Source organism: Lissotriton helveticus, chromosome 9 (genome assembly GCF_964261635.1).
Source record: "Lissotriton helveticus chromosome 9, aLisHel1.1, whole genome shotgun sequence".
Lineage (NCBI taxonomy): Eukaryota > Metazoa > Chordata > Amphibia > Caudata > Salamandridae > Lissotriton > Lissotriton helveticus.
In genome coordinates this window covers 399,069,395-399,091,574 of record NC_136070.1, presented here as the reverse complement: position 1 = coordinate 399,091,574, position 22,180 = coordinate 399,069,395, and the positions used below count along the sequence as shown (strand labels likewise).

General features: G+C 44.0%; 1 protein-coding gene across 2 annotated transcripts in view; it reads right to left on the bottom strand.

Moving 5' to 3' along the window:
• Nucleotides 1-22,180, bottom strand: part of LOC144781361 (cholesterol 24-hydroxylase-like) — a 321,568-nt gene that overhangs the window by 16,794 nt on the left and 282,594 nt on the right. For both annotated transcript variants that reach the window (XM_078660152.1, XM_078660151.1), the window contains exon 13: nucleotides 5,031-5,119. In XM_078660152.1, coding sequence (XP_078516278.1) covers nucleotides 5,031-5,119 — 89 coding nt within the window. The remainder of the gene's footprint in view (nucleotides 1-5,030; nucleotides 5,120-22,180) is intronic.

The window sequence follows — 22,180 nt, the reverse complement described above, 5'->3', positions numbered from 1 at the left end:
CTCCCATAACCTTTGCACCTTTGTGGAGGTAGTGTGGCTCACTGGTTAGAGGCAGCAGGCCTGAGAGCAGAAGTCAGCCCGGGACCAGGGTTCAATTCCCGACGCGGCAAGGTCGTGGACCTTGGTCAGCGGACTCGATAATTCTCGCTTCGGTGCTTACTCTAATTAGGGGTTCCACTCGGCAACTCTGGGCATTAGCTTGCCTAATCTCCACAACGGCCCCACCAATTCTGGGGATGCCTGGCTCCACCTTGGGGACTCCCAGCAAGGGACCATCCCACAGGGAAAGCCAGGACGGGTTGCCCAGAGTTATACAGCGCCGGGACGCCCCGTTGCTGGGGCAGCTGTGCGCTTTACAAGTATACTACATTTACATTTACATTTACACTAACCCCCAATTGGCGCTTGTGGCAGTCTTTTTGGAAGCCATGAAAGCCTTTGACTCTGTGGAATGGGATTATCTTTTTATAATTCTTCAATGCATGGAGCTCCTTGTTGGGCTTTTATCATGTATAAGCCTCCTTTATGCCTCTCCAACAGCGCGGGTGAGGTTTAATGGGCACACATCCTCTTCTATTCCACTCACTCGGGGTACCCGCCAAGGCTGCCCTCTCTCCCCTCTTCTATTTGTCCTGGCAATAGAACCCCTGGCGGCAAAGCTCAGACAGCACCATCAAGAAAAGGCCCTTTGATGCTTCTTCCGTCCCATATTAATTTCTCTTTATGCGAAGGAAGTCACATTATATGTCAAAGACCCGATCCGGAACCTCAATCTGCTCCTTCGGAAATTTGTGCGATTCGGCAGACTCTCGGGCTTACACATCAATTGGGCAAAGCCTCAACTCTTCCCACTTACTCGAGCAGCAATGCCGTTCCCCACGGACTTTCCCATAGAGTGGTGTGCGGTTGAAGTGAAGTATTTGGGGGTACATGTCACTAATGATCGCGAGGAACTACTGCGTCTTAATTATGGCCGCACGCTAGAACACAAAATGAGGAGTATCACTCGGTGGATAGCCCTCTCCCTCACCATTGTGGGGCTCATTTCTCATATTAAAATGGTCATCCTCCCTAAGCTCTTATATCTGTTATATACTGCTTTACCCTGGCAGACAATTCTTCTCTATGCTCCGATCGGAGTTAATAAGACTGGTCTGGGGCGGTAAGAAACCACGATTGCAGTGGGACTCCCTCATTTATCCCCACTCCCAGGGAGGTTTTGATGTACCTAATTTCTAATTGTACTATCTGTGTGCCCAAGCACACTTTGCCCACTACTGGTTTCACCTCACCAGATTTGCGCCTCAAGTCGCAATGGAGCATTGGCGGGCAGACCGCATCCCGCTAAACAGGGTCATACTGACTGCTCCCGAGCCACTCACGGCGGGTCCAACCTCAGTGGACTGTACAGTTAGAGCAAGGCAAAGCGTTACTCGCCTACTTCAGGCTTCCATGCTCTACTCTCCGCTGCTTCCACTTACATATCACCCAAAGATGCCGGTCCTTCAGGAGGGAGTCTTTCCTAGAACAAAAACTAAATTCAAAATTACTTGTTGGGGAGACCTCTAATTAAATGGCAAATTTTGCACCATGTGCAATTATATCAAGGAGCTCCGCCGTCCCCTATGGACGTTTTCCTGTATGTCCCCCTGAGACAGGGGATCAAGCAATATATACCATTGTACCCCTTGGAGCCTCCAACAGTGGCCCCACTGCATCATATGTTACGAACCACTAATGCTTCACATTTGGTATCTACTCTGTACCATAGCCTCTACATGGAAATAGTATACCCCCCCTGTACTGCACGCGCTAAATGGAGTGCCGAGCTTGGACACGATATTACTGATCAGCAATGGGAATATTGCTGTAAACAGACTGAGGATGTCTCCTCCAGCAGTAGACTGCGCATAACTCACTACAAATCCTTACATTGTCTCTATTATACTCCAGTCCGGGTACACCGTTACGGTCTCGGCGACACTACCCGATGTGACAGATGCAAGGCAGAGAGTGCTGATTTTCTCCATCTCACGCGGGAATGCAGCACAGTGCATGGATACTGGCAGCACGTTTTTGTGGCACTGGAACTCATGACACTCCTGGAAATTCCACGATGCCCGCTAATGGCGCTCCTTGGATATGCTGAGGCAATACCAGAGGCGATATGATCCTTTGGCAAGAACAAGCACATACTTACTCCGAACTCCTCCCCCTCTCATCCCAGCCTCAGGACATAAGGGACCCTCTCAAAATGTACCTCATAGAACTATCAATAGCATCCACTTAGAGTCCATACTCGCACCCTTCCAAATGTAACCCGCGCCCTACTTGACTGTGAAAAAGGGGCCCTGGATATTGCTGTGTTGTATCGATAACTGCTGTTTTAAACATTCATTATGCATCCATGTGGGAATTACGGTGGATGGTCGGGAGGGACTAACTGTTGATGTCTTAATTACTTGTATTCGTATCTACTGCTATTACCACACAATGAATCATTCTTATTGCTGTGAATTGTCGTTCTATGATATCTATAACATACTGGAAACTTTTGTTTGTGATGTTGTATCAATGTAAAATGCCAATCTAAAAAATAAAAATAAAAAGATTTTTAGCTACAACTTGAAGCTCTGGGAGCAACTGTTTATCTAGGAAGAGACTGTCTATTCTGGCATATCTCTTTTGTGCTGCTGAGTAGTGGGAAAGGTCCACCCCCAAACAGTGTCCAATACGTCAAGCTCCTACCAGTCTTCGGTCTTTCAACTGTGCCCTTCCCACTGGTAAAATACCCATGGTCCCTCTATCTTATTCTGGATCTTACCTAACATGGCATCAAAAAAGAGATTTAAATCTCCACCAACGGATCCCAAGGTCCAACATTAGAGTTTGGATTGTGTGGCTAAGGAATTCCTCTTGGCCCTGGTGTGTATGTAGATGGAAGCCAGTATCAGAGGCTCTTCATTATGGACCCGTCTAATGGCTCTTCTTCTGCCCTCTTTATCTATCATAGCAACCAATAGGAGGGTGTGGTTCCTTCGGTCACGGGAAGTAAGACCACTAGATAGAAAGAGACCATTTAAGGTACCTCGTGTGATTCCCAGTACCGGTATTAATCAAAACTTGTAATGACCAAGACACTTAATCAAACGATCATCAAAAAGTATTTCCTTTTTACTACTTCACCAAGTCACTTCGTCACAATATAACAACATATTCTTGAATTGGAGATCCTACACATGATTATGATACAGGTTTAACAATCAATATACACCTGATAACATATTGTGCATAATGCTTTTGTACCATCACCAATCCATGGGAACAATAAAATTAGAAAAAGAATCTGAGAACTTCTAAGGTACAGTTGTGAAGTATGATCACCGCTGATGCATAGTTTATCCCTACTGTGATTTTGGGAAAAGTATGAACAGGGAGTTAGTTATGCCACAGTTTGTTTGGGAGTCACACAGCGGTGTTTGTGTCATTTTTGATTGGCCTCCACAGAGGTCCTTCTAGCCTAATATCCTTAATTAAAGTTGTTGACGTGTTTCGACCCCTGATGGTCCAGGGGTCTTTTTAGGATGGGGAACTGGTGGGCCTCTTTATCAGAAATTAGAAGAAGTTATATTAATAAAAAACAGGATTGGTGAACCACCCAAGTGATTAGTGAGAGACAGGTGTCACATATGGGAAACATCCTGAACAACGACTCCGGATCAACGATTTCCAGAGTCACGCAAGCCGAACAACGACTTGCCTGAACAACGACTCAGCCTTAACCATGCATTTGCGTGGTTAAGGCTGATTCAGTCTAGTGTTTTTGTAGGTCGAGTGTGCTCCTTTATAGGACAAACATGTCCTTCCTGACTCTGCTGTAGAAGCGAATTCAGGTCTGAAATGTGCCTCCTGCATTCTTCAAAAATGTACACCTTATTGCAGGTTTCCATAATGATATGGCATGTAATGCCTGGAACAAAGAAGTGAATGGATATTAGGTGAATGTATGCAATGCCATGTTTGTCTGGAGGGAAATAAGAATTGTCCGTGGTCTCATAGGTACATGGATAATTTGTGGATATTCTGGCTTAGGGTGACGGGCGATGTTAGTGTGCGTTTATTAAAGACTTGGAGTGGGCCTGGTGAATCACATGACAGTGTGTGGACGGTCTGCCTGAGTTGGGAAAATGAGTCATCTTATCTTATGATTGAATAGTCTCTGTCAGTGGAAGTGTACCTTAGCAGTACTCAAAATCTTTTTGAGTACTAGTAGTACTCAAAATAATTTTGAGTAGTAGTAGTACTCAAAACCTTTTTAAGTAGTACTATATTTCAGGCACCAGTATGTTTGTAGGGTACAGTTCCGGTGAACCAAGATACCAACCCCTGCCATTTTCTTGCCACCAGAGAAGAAGTTTAGGGAACTCTGAGACGATACTGGTCACATGAGGTGGGTGTTCTGGAGAAGCCTTATGAATGTATTTAATAAAGTTAGCTCATGTAAAATTGCTTTTATTTATTTGGGATTGTTCAGCCCTCTAACATTGTACGTAACAAAGTTTAATGTAGACATTCTATGTTTTGTGGGACAATGCTTTTATCCCCAGCATCTTTGCAAACCTCTGAACCCATTTTATATTGTTGTTTTGTGGATAGACCCTATAGTGGGTTACGGGTTCTTTTAAGAGATGCATTTTATACTTCTTTGAAGTTGAATAATGGAGAAACACAGTCATCCACATCATCTTTTGACTTTGTCAAATTCTTTAATGAAAGAGGTAATATACTGTGTAGTCTGAGGGCTAATACAATCGTTTAGCTGAGCTCCATGTATGCTTTTGAAATTACACACCGACAAAGAATAAAACAAATTCAAAAGTAGTTGGGGTACATAACAAATAAGAACCAGTATTAGAAAGACTGAACCCCAAGTTCATGTGGTGAAACCAAGATTTATTTCGAACAAGAGGCAGCCATGCTGACAATTTGAGCAGGCACTGAGTTACAACCATTTAAAGAGAAATGCTTACTTTGGGGCATCAGGGCTAAATCGATCTGGGTTGAAATCCAAGGGATCCTTGTAAAACTCCCCTAGCCTTCCCATGACATACATATTGAACTGCAAAAAAAGTACATTAATATTACCACATGGTCACACTTTTACACTGTTAAATCATCGCCTTGCAAACATTTTAATGTTGTAAACGCAATTAATGTGTCAAACTACGAGTTCAGTGTAATTGAATGAACACATTTTTGTGCACATATTGATTAACACGATTTGTCATTTTTAGCATGTATTTAAAATGGTGTTTTAATTTCTTTTGCAATGGGAGCAAACTCTAAGGGGTCCATTATGATGACGGGCGGACTTTGTCCGCCCGTCACCATAGTGGGGAACGGGACCGCCCGCCATAAGGGCGGGGGTCCCGTGGGGGGAATTAGGATGTGCCCGCCACAGTGGCGGGCACATCCTGTAGTTTTAGCATTGTGGCGGGCGGTGCACTCTGCACCGCCCGCCACAATGCTAAAAATGCTTTTTTGCATTTGCATATGCAAAGCGGCAGGCACCGCGCGGTGCCTGCCGCTTTGCATATGCAAATGTGGGGGGGGTACCATAGGTACCCCCATGTGCCCCCCGACAGTGGTGTCAACCTGGGGGCCCTGCAGGGGGCCCCCGCAGCAATCCCCGCCTGCCTTTCCATGGCGGCATTGCCGCCGCGGAAAGGCCTCTACTGTGTGCCATTGTAATATGGCTGGCGGTGTCCATTGGACACCGCCACCATATTAATCCATTACCGCCGCGGTCGCAAGGCGACCACGGCGGTAAAGCGGCGGGCGGTCTTTCCGTCCGCCGCTGTCCCCTCCGCCATCCTAATCTGGCGGAGGGGAAAACAAGAGTGCTTGTCGGGCGGATTGCCTCCGCCAGGGTGGCGGTGGCAATCCGCCCGACATCCTAATGGGGCCCTAAGAGTGGTAAGGCAAATCTTCTCTCCATCATCCCTTGCTAATGATACTCCTTGAAACAGATGCATATACAAATTACAACCAATGCTATATAAAGGATAGGAACAGATTGTCATATAGAGAAAAGAGAGCCATCTAAGGGATATCTATTGATGGAGGTAATGTCATGTGACGTCACATAGCAGATATTGTCTAGCTAAAAGTAGCATCTAGGTTCTCTTTAAGCCAGGACAAAGATTTTACTACTCCGGCGACATCTTCACAGATTTTATACATACTGTATAAACAATGGCTGCCACGACCAAAAGACATTTTCTACTTGAATCAGTATCCTGCCCGATCTTGCATATTTTTTGTTTGAGAGGTCACTTGCCTCGTGAGATATGACTAAGTACAAAATGCATGAGTAATTTGGTGTAATTGTCCGGATAGTTGGAGACCTTATTCACAATTTTCCAAACTCCTAGTGCTGATACAACAGCTTGTAGGGTTAAAAGAGGAGAACACTAATGTTTTTGACTTTTTTTTAAAAGCAGAAAATAGTTTTATTTCTACAGGTCTTTTTCAGCACCACAGCAACATGTTTGCAATGCATGTAATAGCTCTTGTAAGTCCCTGAATTTTACGCAGTCCTAATCATTTTTTTCTCTCTTTCGGTTATGCTTTCTTGTGTAATTTTTGTGGGAGAAAAATGGAAGGAAGAATATAACTCATGGAATATATGTATCAGGTGGGTGTTGCAGCCCAAAAACTGTTTCTGCTATAAAAAAAACTGTTACTGCTTGCGCCATACTCCAACCACAGTCTTTCGTGAATGTTGTATTGGAGGTAAACACTTCCATACAATTTCCAAGCAGACCAGTCAAAAGAATTTAGTGAAATATGCATTATTTTCATAGCAGTTGCTCCTACTACGTGTGGAAAACAAATTGCAATGTCACTCACCCTAGTTCTCTCTTGTGACATTGTGGTTTCCAAATTATAGATGAAGTTCAGTGACATGCATTGAAATAAGTTTCAGATGAATGTGCTATTATCTTAAATATTTCATTGTGGGAACAATAATCCCTGCATAGAGATTGGGAAACCATCAGGAAAAGGCTGGATGTACAGTGATGGCTGTGTTTGTTCTGAACTCTGTCTCCACATGGCAGGTAAAAACAAATTTATTTAGACAATTGTCCATAAAACATTCTAAAAACTCATTTACCAATTAAAATCAATAAAAATGGCCCTATCTTAACTACCCAACTCCCCCTTCCCAATATAATTCATCATTAAAACTCTGTTTAAGAGACCGAAAAAAAATCGGGCAATTCCACCTGCCACATCTAAATAACGAATTTCTGATAACAGCTCTACAGCTTTCCTCCTATGGAGAGTTACAAATTTAAAAACTTTGTCTCCACATGAAACTTGTAGCTGATAAGAATTTTTCTGATTTTAGGAAATGAAAAAAAACCTCTTACAAAAAGAAGAGTTATAGATAAGATTATGCTTCATTGAGATTTTTGAGGTGTAAATGCAGTGGGAATTACAACAAATATGTAGCCATAGTACGTCTTCCTTGGCCCAGCCTTATATTCCTGATGTGAGCCATCAAGAGTCTGACCACTAACACTGCTACTTATGTCCCCCAAATAACCCCTCCTTTGGGAAGAGAATACAAATAAACAGAGCTCTTCTCCTATAATCATTTTTTGTTTCAAAATGTGTGCATACTTCACTTGCCCAAGGTAAATGTTATTTTCACATTATTTTATATAGTGATTGTGTAATTAGAGTGTGTACATGCCTTCTTCCCAGCAGAATGTGGCCATCACCTCCGCGGAGAAGTGACAGTGCTGTAACATTCATTTGGTACTGTTATGTTAATTTATTTCTTCTATAGCGCACGGCTACTCCGTGGAGCATCCCGGCGCTTTGGCGAAGAATATCGGCAGATAAAAACAACCACACAGCAGCAAAATGCAGACGAAAAAGGAAAAGAAATCTATTTAGTAAAAAGCCACGTTTTCAGGTCTTTCCTAAAAACAAGAAGACTGGGAGCCTGTCTCAGGGATAATGGTAGATCGTTCCAAGCCTTTGGTGCTAGATAGCGAAACGACCGACCTCCCATTCTCGCACGCCTAATTGCAGGAACTGTCATCATGGACAGGCAAGATGACCTCAGGGTCCTGCTAGGTAAATACCGAGAAAGACGTTTACCAATGTACTTGGGGCCTGTGCCGTGTAGAGCTTTAAAGGCCACAGTCAGGCTTTTGAAAAGAATTCTCTTTGAGATAGGTAGCCAGTGTAAGGTGTTCAATAAAGCAGTGGCACCTGCTCTTCTCGGGAGTCCATAGATAGCTCGGGCTGCCGAGTTCTGAACTACTTGCAAACGGGTCAAGAGATATTTCGGTAGACCCAAGAAAAGTACGTTTGCGTAGTCCAGTCGAGAACCAATCAAGGCCTGGACAATTATCTTCCTATGATTGAGTGATACTAAGGGAAGAAATTTCCTCAACATCCGCAAAATGCCGAAGCATTTTCCTAAGAGACACGAGATGTGAGGCCCAAAGGACAGTTCACTATCCACTATCACTCCCAAGTTTTTGGCCTTGAAAGACACATTGTCAGGGGGAAACATGTCTTGTGGCCACCAAGATGTCCAATTAGGTTCGGGCGCGCATCCAAAAAAGAGCAGCTCCGACTTATCGGAGTTGCACTTTAAGCCATGACACCTAAACCACTCAAAGACCGCATCAAGACAATCCCTAATCTGTAAACCATTAAACAGCCCACTATTATCACATGTGAATAGGAGCTGGGTGTCATCAGCGTATGATATGATCTGGGCGCCGAACGACTCCGCGACTGCCGCCAGAGGGGCCATAAAGATGTTAAAAAGCATGGGGCTGAGAATGGAGCCCTGAGGGACTCCCACCTCTAGCGGATCCATGTCAGCGGAGAAAGGGGGCGCCCAGATCGTTTGTCGGCGGTCGGCCAGAAAAGATTTAAACCAGTTCCACACCGTTCCACGAAGGCCACATTCCCAGAGTCTTACAAGGAGGCCATCGCGAGGAACGGTGTTGAATGCCGCCGACAAATCAAGCATAACTAACACGGCCTTTCCCCCAGAATCGAGCACTTCCCTGATGGCATCGGTGACTCATATACAGGCTGGCCTTGAGGCCAGGGTCCACTTTGTACAGCAATTATCATGGTGGCTCTGAGATTCTGGACCTCAGCCAAACAAGAATATTCCCAGTCAAAGTGTAGAAAAGTTACCTATTGCAAAAAATCCAGCGACAGCATGTGCACAAGTGTGGAACACATTGTGGAATGATTATGAGTGCCCACAGATTCTAAAATTGCCCATTAATAGGTGGTTTGCATTATCCGCTATTACTGAGGGCCTTCCAAATAAAAGCAGAGATCTAGAAGGAGGGATTTCGCGTTATTGCAGTTCTGCTATATTGGCATGGTACGTTGTGATGTTTATTCTAGCATCAGTTAGAAACACACAAGCATGAATGCTCCATGGGTTTAACAAAAACTAGATACCATTTTATGTCAAATTACATTAAGACTTTGAGCTTTCTCGTCTTTTTCTTCTTCTTGTTTGATTAGGCCTTCCAAGATTTTTCATGTGATACTATGTAGATCCTATCAAGCTCTTAGATTTATTCCACGTTTCGGGGTGGTTTTCCGTGTGCCTGACAGTCTCTACCCTCAGGGCACAAGTTGTGGCTATCAGGGATACTGACGTTTCTCATCTCCCCAAGAGTCTTCTGTTATCCTGCCTGCAATCTTTTGCTTGTTGAGGGGCTTGGCTTAGGCCATGAGGGCCCGCTAGTACATGCAAACCAATGCCAGAGAAGTTCCTGAAATACCTTTTCCTCAAAACACTTTTCTTTCTAGTAATTACGTTTGCAATGGGCTAGAAGAACATAGGACCCTCTCAAGATCAGTGGCAGATTTGTATTTGATCCTATGGAATTTGTGACCAAGTTTAGCTCAGCATTCCCCAGTAATGATTATGTGATTCTTCCAGCTCTGTCTTCTACAGAAAAGGCTTGATTAGGAGACTGCTTGAGCATCTGTGAAGTGGTATGGGTCTATGTAGACTGGCCCTTCTTCAGTAGATGCAAAGTTATAAGTAATGCTCAATTACTGATAGGTAATCTTCATTGTACAGATTCCCAACATTCTCTAAATCAAAGTAGTAAATGAGCTAGGTAAATGAAGTATGCAAGGAGCAGTGTGGCTCTATAGATATATGGATTGTTTTCTGAGAGTTCATACAAGCATGCAAGACTGACTTCTATGAATCATTACTCAAGCTCATTCAGTTAAAAGAAGGCATTCCCTCTCAATCCAGCCCACAATCCTATCAATTTTAATTTTGAGTCTTTAATGATTAACTTTTTTCGAGATGTCTTTGCTTCCCTTGTCAAAATTCAAATTCAAATAAGCTTTATTAGATTTTTGCAATAAAATCATAAAAGCACATAGTTTCACGATTGATAAACAATTCTGGATTACAAATCATTAAATATATTAACAGTATCATATGTTAAAAAGCCGAGCTCTACCCTTTAAGGAATACATGTGCCAATAGTTTCCCTACATCTTATTACACATTTCAAATAACAAGCTCTAGACCTTGTAAAATTTTCATACTCTAAAAATTGTAGGAATACGAACGCTGGCTGACATTATCTAAGCCCAAGTAGCCTTAAAATTGGTCAAATCCATCTCTTTCTTGGTTCAGAGTAAGATTTACAAAATGAAAGAACATGCACTGTTGTTTGCAAAGACTTATCATCACATGGGCACATACACATAATGCTTGACCAATCATTCATTGTGGGGAAACTGGTTAGCCTATGATAGATCCACAATCTAAAGGGGCCAACATCATTCTGTCTTAGCCGCCTAACATTGGGCCCCATTTCGATCCCCCTGCCACCGTAATTGAAAACAGGACCGACCGCCAGAGGTGTGGCGGTCCCGCGGGGCCAATTAGGATGCAGTCGCCACCCTGGTGGTCGCATCCCGCATCTTTTACATTGCGGCGGGTGGTGCTGTAAGCAGCACCCGCCGCAATGTAATAGTTGCATGTTGTGCAGTGGCATGCACAACGTGACAGGCGCAGGGCCAGCCACCTTGTGTATGCCAATGAAGGGGGGTACCATGGGTACCCCCCAAGTGCTGCCACCCCCACCCCAAGCAACGGGCCCCCAGAGCCATTTACCGGATGCCTTTCCATGGCGGCGTCTCCACTATGGAAAGGCATACGAACCACATACATCATGTGTGCCTTTTCCGCCTGGCTGGCAATACGACCAGTGGAAAAGAAGTGGACGGACTTTCCATCCGTCGCGGTACCCCCTGCCATAGTAATATGGCGGGGGTAAATTTTGTTTGATGCCATGTGGATCGCCACCACCCGCCACCCCCGGCTGGGCGGTGGTTATCCGCACGACATCCTAATTACCCACATATTTTTTTTATACGGTTGAATATTGAATGTGGTTAGCATCATTTGATTCTCATGTACTGTAATCTTTAATATGTCAGTTGAAAATCTATTAAGAAACGTCAGACACATTTTCTTTTAAGTGTCCCGGATGCCTGAGATCTTTCATAAAACTTTTAATATATTTTAGCCATGGGATGCTGGTGGCCCAATGTAATTTTAAGCGATCATTTAAAATATCCATATTAAAACCAGTTTTGGAGTTAGACCATATCCTATGCCACAATAAAATGGATTGTATTTTTATAAGATCGAATATATACGGCATCCCTAATTCAGAATGGCATATATAAGTTGATGTACTGTTTGGAACTGCTAATCCAAATTTTGCATAAATGTAGAAAAAGTAGACGCAACTTTTTGCAGCCCCAATTGCGTACGCAACATCAAAACAGCATCGTCCACATACAATGGGGCGGGTATCGCACATCTGTCTATTTGTGACAAGTCCTGGCACTAATTCGCCAGGACTTAACCTAATTCATTTATATACAATGTAAAAAGAAAAGGAGGCAACGCATCCTTGCCTTACCCCTTTTCTGATTTTAAAAGTGGCCGTGCACTCCCCAGTAATCTTGTATTGTACCCTTGCTTTTGCATCACCATATAGCTGCCTCAAAAACTGAATAAAAGGGATTTCCACACCCAAGTCTTCTAAAATGTTCTCATCTATGATACAATCAAAGGCTGCAGTCAAATCTACAAATGCCAGATGACCTCTACCCTCCATGGCCAGTGTATACTTTCCCAGAAGGATATTCAAATTTAGACGCTGCTCGACAGTACCTAGGCCCTGACAGAAGGCATATTGTAATTCAGTTATGATGCCTTTTCTTCAGCCCAATCTTGTAATCTATTCAATATAATATGTCCCACCACCTTAACCAAAGAATCTAACAAAGATATGGGTCGATAACATGCAGGTCATGACAATCCCCATTTTTATAAATTGGGACCAGTGTTGATTCCGACCAGGTTGTTATTAGGGGTGGGCGTAGTTCGCGAAGTAGCGATACGCGTAGCTACGCAAAGTGCACTTTGTGAATTTGTTAAGCCTACTGGAATACCTATTTGACAATAGAATATAATCAATGGTGGAGCACATGCAAAAACAACAGTTGATGGACAGAATGCAGAACAATGTCATACATTCACCCCAGCACAGAGATCTGGGCCTAAATCCATAGTTATTTTGCTCACCATGCCATTCCAGTTTAAACCCAGCCATATGCAAATCAGTCTTGAGCCTGTGCCCAATGGGAGCAGTCCAGCCCGAACTGCCATGCCAGGTCCTCCCTGGACTGCGAACAAGCATCCCAGGACCGGTTTTGGGGTTGCGCCCCTCTTCAGCCACGATAGCTTGATTCCAGTGGCATGGACAGCATGGGACCCACGTCTGGGCATACCGTCCAACTCGGGGTGACAAATGCAAAAACAACAATTGATGGACAGAATGCAGAACAATGTCATACATTCACCCAAGTACAGAGATCTGGGCCTACATCCTTCGTTATTTTGCTCACCATGCCATTCCAGTTTGAACCCAGCCATATGCAAATCAGTCTTGACTCTGTGCCCAATGAGAACAGTCCAGCCCGAACTGCCAGGCCAGGTCCTCCCTGGACTGGAGACCAGCATACCAGGGCCGGTTTTGGGGTTGCGCCCCTCTTCAGCCAGAATAGCTTGATTCCAGTGGCATGGAGAGCCCAGGACCCACGTCTGGGTATACCTGTCCCACTCGGGGTGACAAATGCAAAAACAACAGTTGATAGACAGAATGCAGATCAATGTCATACATTCACCCCAGTACAGAGATCTGGGCCAAAACCCATCGTTATTTTGCTCACTATGCCATTCCAGTGTGAACCCAGCCATATGGAAATCAGTCTTGACCCTGTGCCCAATGAGAACAGTCCAGCCCGAACTGCCAGGCCAGGTCCTCCCTGGACTGGAAACCAGCATACCAGGACCGGTTTTGGGTTTCACCCCTCTTCAGCCAGGATAGCTTGATTCCAGTGGCATTGAGAGCACGGGACCCACGTCTGGGCATACCCTTCCCACTCAGGGTGACAAATGCAAAAACAACACGTCCCTCTACCGTTGAAAGTATGATGGAAGGGAACTGGCAGAGAACATAAATCATTGGCAAAGCCAAGATCAATTGAGAACATGGTTTTGTTCAAATGTTCCCTAAATATGATATGTGGAAAATGTATATAATTAATTCCATCATTACACGTGATTCCACAAGTATCCCCTCAATATGTGAGCACAAAGCAGAATTGAAATCCCCACCCCAAATAACACATACATCTTTTGCTTTATCATTCTGTATGGTATTCAGGTCTCTACTCAATTTCCTCAGTACTCCCACAGTTGAGATAATATTATAAAAATTCAACAAAACTAAACAATGCATTTTATCAATATCACATGTCAGAATCTGATAATAAGTTTCTGATTTCTTCAGGTCAAGCTTATTTGCATTTACATCATTGGAAATATATATACATAAATCAATTTCCAGACTCTTATGCAGTGTGTATGCCTTATCTTGGGTCTGACTTGGGAGGGGGGAGGGGGATGGGGCACGGGGAGGGTGGGGTGGGGGGGAGAAGTTTAAAAAAAAGAAAAAAACAAATCCAGGTATAAAACAGGAGGCACTAATGCTTTAACTATTTTTATACTAACCCTAGGAAGTACATTAACAGAACCTGCGCATATCAGGAAATTAATCGAATATTGTTAGTACAGATATCTAGAGAAATAAGAAACAAGCCCGTATGGGGAGATTAACCATAAGTACTTGGAATGTTGCTGGGTTCATGATAGAGACAAGCGCTCGCGATTGAATGAGTTAATCTGTCTCTATCAAAACCCCACAGATATAATATGTCTCCAAGAGACTCAGTTCCACTGGGACAAAAGGGATTTATTAAAAATCAGGGGGTATAATCTACTCTCTTGCACCACTCAAACATCTCATACACGTGGGGTAGCGATCTTCGCTAAAACCTTCTTAGGCCAAGCTATCCGTAAGATAGCAGATGCTCAGGGCAGATGGGTTTTCATCGAATTGGCTCTGGGCATAACTGTCTACTCGGTCTATGGATCAAATCAAGATGATCCTACTATCTTTGAGAAACTTGAACTTGAGCTCGCTTCGTGGCCAGGCCCACTTGTTTTTTGCGGCGACTTGGACCCGCATTTAACAATCAGAGGTTGCAAAAACATCTGGGCTGCATACAGTGAGTATTCAATGCAATCAGCCGGCTCTGAGATAGCTTTGACCTGATTGATATATGGGATGCAAAAAACCAGTCAGACCCGGGGTTTACATACTTCTCATATCCCCACAACAAATACGTTAGAATTGATTATATATTTACAACAAGGGATCTCTCCAATCAAGCTACAATCATCAAACATCCCAAAATAATCCCTGACCACCATGCATTAACCCTTAAAATTAACTTAACTACCTTTAGCAGACAATGTAGGAGTTGGACCTTTGATAGGAAGCTGCTGGCTAATAAGGACTACATTAATTATATTACCTACTGGGCCCAAGGATTTTTTTATATAAACCGCTTTAGTTCCCCAAGCTGTGTGGTTTAGGATTGCTTTAAAGCAGCTGTTAGGGGGAAAACGATCAGTTCTGTGGCTAGAACTAATAAACAACGCAATAGGGAGTTCAATCAAAATATACACGAGCTAGCCATGATAGAGGGAGAACACACTGCACTAATAGCCTGAGGGGAGGATGGGAAACACACTATGTATCGTATGCTGTTATTAAAAACAGACTTAAACTCTGGGTTGACCCAGAAAGCTGCAGAAATGTATAAAACACACCAGAGAAACGTATATGAGAATGGGGAAAAAGTCGTCAAACAACTCACCGTGCGCACTCGCCGGAAAACCTCCTATAATGCAATCAATTAGGAGAAGTGTGGCTCAGTGGTTAGAGGCGGCAGACCTGGAAGCTGAGATCGGCCGTGGACCAGGGTTCGATTCCCCGCCTCGGCGGGTCTCGGGCTCTAAAATGCCACGGACTCGATAATTCTCGCTCCGGTGCCTACTCGACTCATGGGGTCACACTCTGCGACTCTGGGCAATAGCTTGCTTAATCTCCACTACAGCCCCTCGCGGCGGGATGCCTGGCAATCACCTTGTGGATACCCTGCCGGGGTATCTCACGGGGGAATACCAGGACGGGTTCCCTAAGCAAGCGCTTAGATACCGTGTCGGTGATTTGCGCTATATAAATACATGTACATTTACATTTACATTTACATCTCAGCTATACAATCAGGAGGACACACACACACAAACAACAGACATAATTAAGGCATTCCAACGCTATTATCAGAAGCTCTATCAGAAGGATAGTATAGCTAATAGGGATGAATCCGACACATTCCTAAGGGATTACCTAAATGACCCAGATATGAGCAAGAGCATAGATGCCGCAACCCGGGAGGACCTCGAGAAAGAAATCACTCTAACAGAAGTGCAAACAGCCCTCTCCTCTCTTGCCTCAGGGAAGGCGGCTTGTCCGTACAAAATCCCCCTTGAGCTACATAAAGCTCTGAGTAAATTTATAGGGCCTCTCCTACTCAATTTATTTCTGGGAAAACAATGGTCTGGAACTCCTCCGGAGTCTTGGAAGGAAACAAATATAATTATCTTCCCAAAAAAGGGAAAAGCCCCATACCAACTGTTATCATATCGCCCAATCTCATTAATAAAACTCCGACTCAAAAGTGTACGCTAAAATCATGGCTAATCGGCTTGGGAGGGTTGTCGAACATCTGATCTCCCCATGGCAGCATGGACTCATCCCCGGAAAAGGCACGACCGACCATACTCGTAGGGCCATTTCTCTTTTTGACATCATGTCCGGGACGGGGGGCCAGATGTCGATGATCCTCCTGGATGCTGAGAAGGCCTTTGACCGCGTGTCGTGAGATTTCCTCTGGGCAATATTGTCACACAACTCCTTCAGCCCCAACTTTGTAAAATCAATTAGGGCGATGTATCAGGATCCTAAAGCTAAATTCCAGATAATGGGCTCCGAATCAAGCATATTTCAAATCTCAAGAGGTACTAGGCAAGGGTGCCCCTGCTCCCCAATATTATTCGCACTATACATAAACCCCCTAATTTTGAAACTTTTAGAAAATCAATAATCAAACTTGTATTGACTGGCCAGTATGAAACTAAAATATTGGCCTATGCCGATGATATTGCAGTATTATTGAAATAGAGGCTGTCACACAAACATATGGGCGTTACTCCGGATATTCTCTCAATAAAGATAAAACAATCATAGTCTGCACCGACATTATTGAATTTACCGACCTCAGAAAAGCCGAAAAAGCTACATATCTAGGTATATGCATAAGTCCAGATGTCAAATCTATCCCCTAATTTAATTATGAGCCATTTATAAATACTATTAGAAGGGATTTAGAACGAGTCAATAGTTTGCATCTGTCAATTATTGGCAGGGGAAACTTCTTGAAAATGAACGTACTCCCCAGGGCATTATATCTATTTCGAGCAATCCTCCTGATCTTTGAACACAACATTTTAAAATCTCTTGAATCTTAAATGTCTAAATTTGTGTGGCAGCACGGTAAAATCAGGAGATCTCTAAAATTCCTCTCTCTGCCACAGCACAGAGATGGATTAGCAATCCCCAACATGCTATTCTACTTCTGGGCAGCTTTTCTTCAACAAATGGCCCCACTTCTAAGCACCACCCTATCTACCTGTAACGCAGAGGTCATAGCAATACCATCTATTTATGAGCTGTCAATAGGGACAAAAGCTAAAGGTCTTTTTTTAATACAACTAGAGCCGAGCTATGTCAAAAAAATAAAATTTAAGGTCATCTCTAATGCCTGGAAAATCTGGTCAAGGATGGTTAAACACATGCAGATCTCAAAGATAAATCGATACACCCCCCTGTGGCATTCTGCCATGCCCCCTACACTAGCCAATGATGATATTGCCTAGAAATGGGAAAACATAGGAATTATTACAGTTGGCAATTTTTTGGGCGAAGATATATATACCACTTTTATGGACATTAGAGAACATTTTTATTTACCTAATGGTGACTGCTTCAAGTTTATTCAGGTATATACTATTCTAAAGCTTAAAGCACCCAATATTAACCTAGAAAGAATCCAAATTATTGAACCTTTACCAAAAATGCAACTAGAATTGGTTGTATATACGGGCTTTTTCTAGAAAAATTTCAGGACGATATAGAGCAAACCGAAATAGTTTGGGCTGGCAAGTTGGCTAACCCAAATGTAGATATCGATATGAGCTTATCCCTATCATCACGCTTGTTTATTTAGTCTAGTTCAAAAGCCCAGACATACAAAACTATCTATAATCTATATTTCACTCCAGCAAAACTATATGCCTGGGGAAAAAGGATAAACGACGAATATCCCAGATGCGCCACAGGTCCAGCTACGCTTATACACATGTTTTGTGAATGTGATAAATTAACGCTGATCAAAATTATGATGCTTGACTTTTGGGAGGAGGTGTTTGGGCATAAAGTAGCGGATTCCCCCACTCTATACATGCTTGGGTATGATAGCACACTTGAACTTAGTGTGGAGGAAGAAGCAATGTTATTTATTGGCACCGCTGTGTACAGAATAATACTCGCAGCCCGCTGGAAAGACTCAGACCCGCCAAGCTTCCAAATGTGGTTGGCTAGCTTTCTGGGGGTATTCAATCAAGAAAGTGCTATCTATGCTACCAGGGGAAGACAATCTAGTGGATGGGGCAATAAGATCTGGTCACCCATAACACATGGAGTTTAGGGTTTAGGACTCTCTCACCTTAGATTGATGTGTTCACTTGGACACTTAAGTATTGTTATATATTTTATGTATAATGTTAGATGTATATGTAATTCATTTATTTATTATGAATTTATTAATTCCTGAAGTCTCCCTTAGAAACTACCTGTTCTGTGTATATATGTACTTCTTTTGCTATTGTTCAATCATCTATTTTCTATTTCTGAATGACGTCTGTATTATCTGGATTTGATAATAAAAAAAATTTAAAAAAAGGAAATATATATACATAACCCCCACTTATTTCTTCCATGAACAGAAGGTACTGCAGTATTGTGAAAAGTTTTAAATCTGTTAATGTGCATGGTGTCCTTTGCTCAAGTTTCCTGAAGGCACAATATGTTGAATTCCCATATGAACTCTATCCATTGGGGATTAATAAGCTTCGTACAAATTCATGCCACATTCCAAATAAAATGTGGCAAAGATCCCTCCTGCCGTTATCTTACTTGGTCGTATCATTTACTTTATGAGGTGTTGTCTATATTTGTATGAGGTATTTCTGTAATTAAAGACTTATCTTGGGCAACCATAATGTCAATTGTGGGGGACATAAAGATTAGCTCCAAACAATACAGGGTTGAGGTTCTTGTGTGAGAGGGCGTATTAAATCCCCCGTACGCCTATTGGAACCCCTGCCACTCAATTCCAAGCTACTAGTCAGAATCCCGTTTTGGCCTACATTAGTGTCCACTAATGACTTTCTAGTTACCAATCTCTGTGACTGTACTTCCCCAGACGCCATGGCAACATTAGCATTAGCCTCTGACTCACACAGTCAGTCTGGATTGTTAAGATCCTTCAGGGGGCATAAGGGTTGGGCATTGTGTATATTCCCCCAACAGATGAAGGGGCTCCTGCTGAAGTTAAACATTGGTTATTGATTGTAATATTATGTAGAGGTCTATAAAAGAACCCCAGTGGTAGTACTTTAATGCCAAAATCATTAAAACAAAATCTGAGAAGTCTGTTGCAAGGTGTTACGTGCTAATTCTGGAAATCAAAATGTAATTATTACGCAATCACCCTCCAAGATCTTCCTCGATCGTCCTAGCCTCGCTACCCTCCAGGCCATCAGAATATGTCTATGGTCAGCCATTTTAAATCTGGCACATTTCCACAGCCAGTGTGTGACTTTATTAATCAATTAGACCGAAGATTCCTCCCAGTGCAAACCCAGACCCGGACCCCTGCTAAAAGCACGGTGTATGGGCAACGCGCTGGGGGAAGATCAATTGTTGGCAAACCCTGGCTGTTAGCAGTAAATAGGCCACCTATAACACCTTCCCTATGCTGTGACACAGTATGCTGGCTGGGCAAAATCAAGCTCAATGGCTGACTGCGAGGGGTATGAAGCAGTATGCCCAGGGGCCCAGTTTCACTAGTCAAGGGTCCTATGGACCTGCGGCTGGGAGAAAGGGGCTGATTAAAGCTCTGAGGTTCAAGAGGGGGAATCCCCCTTTGTGCTAAGTCTTGCTCCATGTTAACAGTAGAGGGCATTCATTGTATGGGTGCCAGGGCGTTTTCAACTCTATCTAGTGAGTCTCTAGAATCCCTCATTATTTTAGTGAGTTCATTATAGAATATGGACAATAAATCAGTCATTGTTTCTGTAATTTTTTGTTTCAGAGGTACCCAGAGCTCTTCTATAATCCTTGGGTCGACAGTTACAGTTCCTTGTCCTTTCGTGAGGGACTCTATCTTTTCTAACTTGCTCGTGTGTCTCGACCTTTTAGGAGCTGGAGACCCCCTCAAGTCCGCTTCCTGTGCTGAGGCAGAGGGCACCTTGCCAATGTTGTTGTTCGTTGGATTACTGTGATTACTGGTACTAGAACTAGAGCACTCTGTAACCCTTGGGCTACTACCTGAGCTCTGTCCGGTGATTTAAACATGAGTAGCTCTGAGGTTTCCCTTGTAATTCTGCTATCATATAATGTTTATGCTACCCCAGTTAGAAAATGAATTCACCAAAAGAAAACAGGCTCCTGTTCTGCCCCTTGTGGCACACTTTAATACGTTTATAATGTTCAGAAAACAAACTTGGGGGATAGCCCATACTCTAGAGGTGATTCAACTTCTCTGGGTAATTCAAAGCACCTTCTACTGCATGCAGCTATTTACTGGAGCTCATTCCACTGGGTGTGAGTGTTTGATTGATTCAGATGCTCCGTCCATCACCACCCCCTTTTGTACCGCTTTTGGCCGCCATAAGTGTGGCAGGGTATCCTCAGACGTGAGTCCCTTGCTCACTTTGCCACTGGATTCAAGCAAGCCGGGCTGAAGACGGCTGGAATGCCAGAAACCAGTCCTCGGAAGCTTGTTTCCGGTCCAGGGAAGACATGGCTTGGCAGTTTGGGCTGCACTGTTCCCATGAGGCACAGGGTCAGACTGATTTGCATATAGCCATGTCTGAACTGGGGTGGCAGAGTGGGCTAAAGAACGGTGATGGATTAAACCCAGATCTTTTGACTGGGTGTGAGTGTTTGATTGATTCAGATGCTCCGTCCATCACCACCCCCTTTTGTACCGCTTTTGGCCGCCATAAGTGTGGCAGGGTATGCTCAGACGTGAGTCCCTGGCTCACTTTGCCACTGGATTCAAGCAAGCCGGGCTGAAGACGGCTGGAATGCCAGAAACCAGTCCTCGGAAGCTTGTTTCCGGTCCAGGGAAGACATGGCTTGGCAGTTTGGGCTGCACTGTTCCCATAAGGCACAGGGTCAGACTGATTTGCATATAGCCATGTCTGAACTGGGGTGGCAGAGTGGGCTAAAGAACGGTGATGGATTAAACCCAGATCTTTTGACTGGGTGTGAGTGTTTGATTGATTCAGATGCTCCGTCCATCACCACCCCCTTTTGTACCGCTTTTGGCCGCCATAAGTGTGGCAGGGTATGCTCAGACGTGAGTCCCTTGCTCACTTTGTGACTGGATTCAAGAAATCCGGGCTGAAGACGGCTGGAATGCCAGAAACCAGTCCTCGGAAGCTTGTTTCCGGTCCAGGGAAGACATGGCTTGGCAGTTTGGGCTGCACTGTTCCCATGAGGCACAGGGTCAGACTGATTTGCATATAGCCATGTCTGAACTGGGGTGGCAGAGTGGGCTAAAGAACGGTGATGGATTAAACCCAGATCTTTTGACTGGGTGTGAGTGTTTGATTGATTCAGATGCTCCGTCCATCACCACCCCCTTTTGTACCGCTTTTGGCCGCCATAAGTGTGGCAGGGTATGCTCAGACGTGAGTCCCTTGCTCACTTTGACACTGGATTCAAGCAATCCGGGCTGAAGACGGCTGGAATGCCAGAAACCAGTCCTCAGAAGCTTGTTTCCGGTCCAGGGAAGACATGGCTTGGCAGTTTGAGCTGCACTGTTCCCATGAGGCACAGGGTCAGACTGATTTGCATATAGCCATGTCTGAACTGGGGTGGCAGAGTGGGCTAAAGAACGGTGATGGATTAAACCCAGATCTTTTGACTGGGTGTGAGTGTTTGATTGATTCAGATGCTCCGTCCATCACCACCCCCTTTTGTACCGCTTTTGGCCGCCATAAGTGTGGCAGGGTATGCTCAGACGTGAGTCCCTTGCTCACTTTGCCACTGGATTCAAGCAAGCCGGGCTGAAGACGGCTGGAATGCCAGAAACCAGTCCTCAGAAGCTTGTTTCCGGTCCAGGGAAGACATGGCTTGGCAGTTTGGGCTGCACTGTTCCCATGAGGCACAGGGTCAGACTGATTTGCATATAGCCATGTCTGAACTGGGGTGGCAGAGTGGGCTAAAGAACGGTGATGGATTAAACCCAG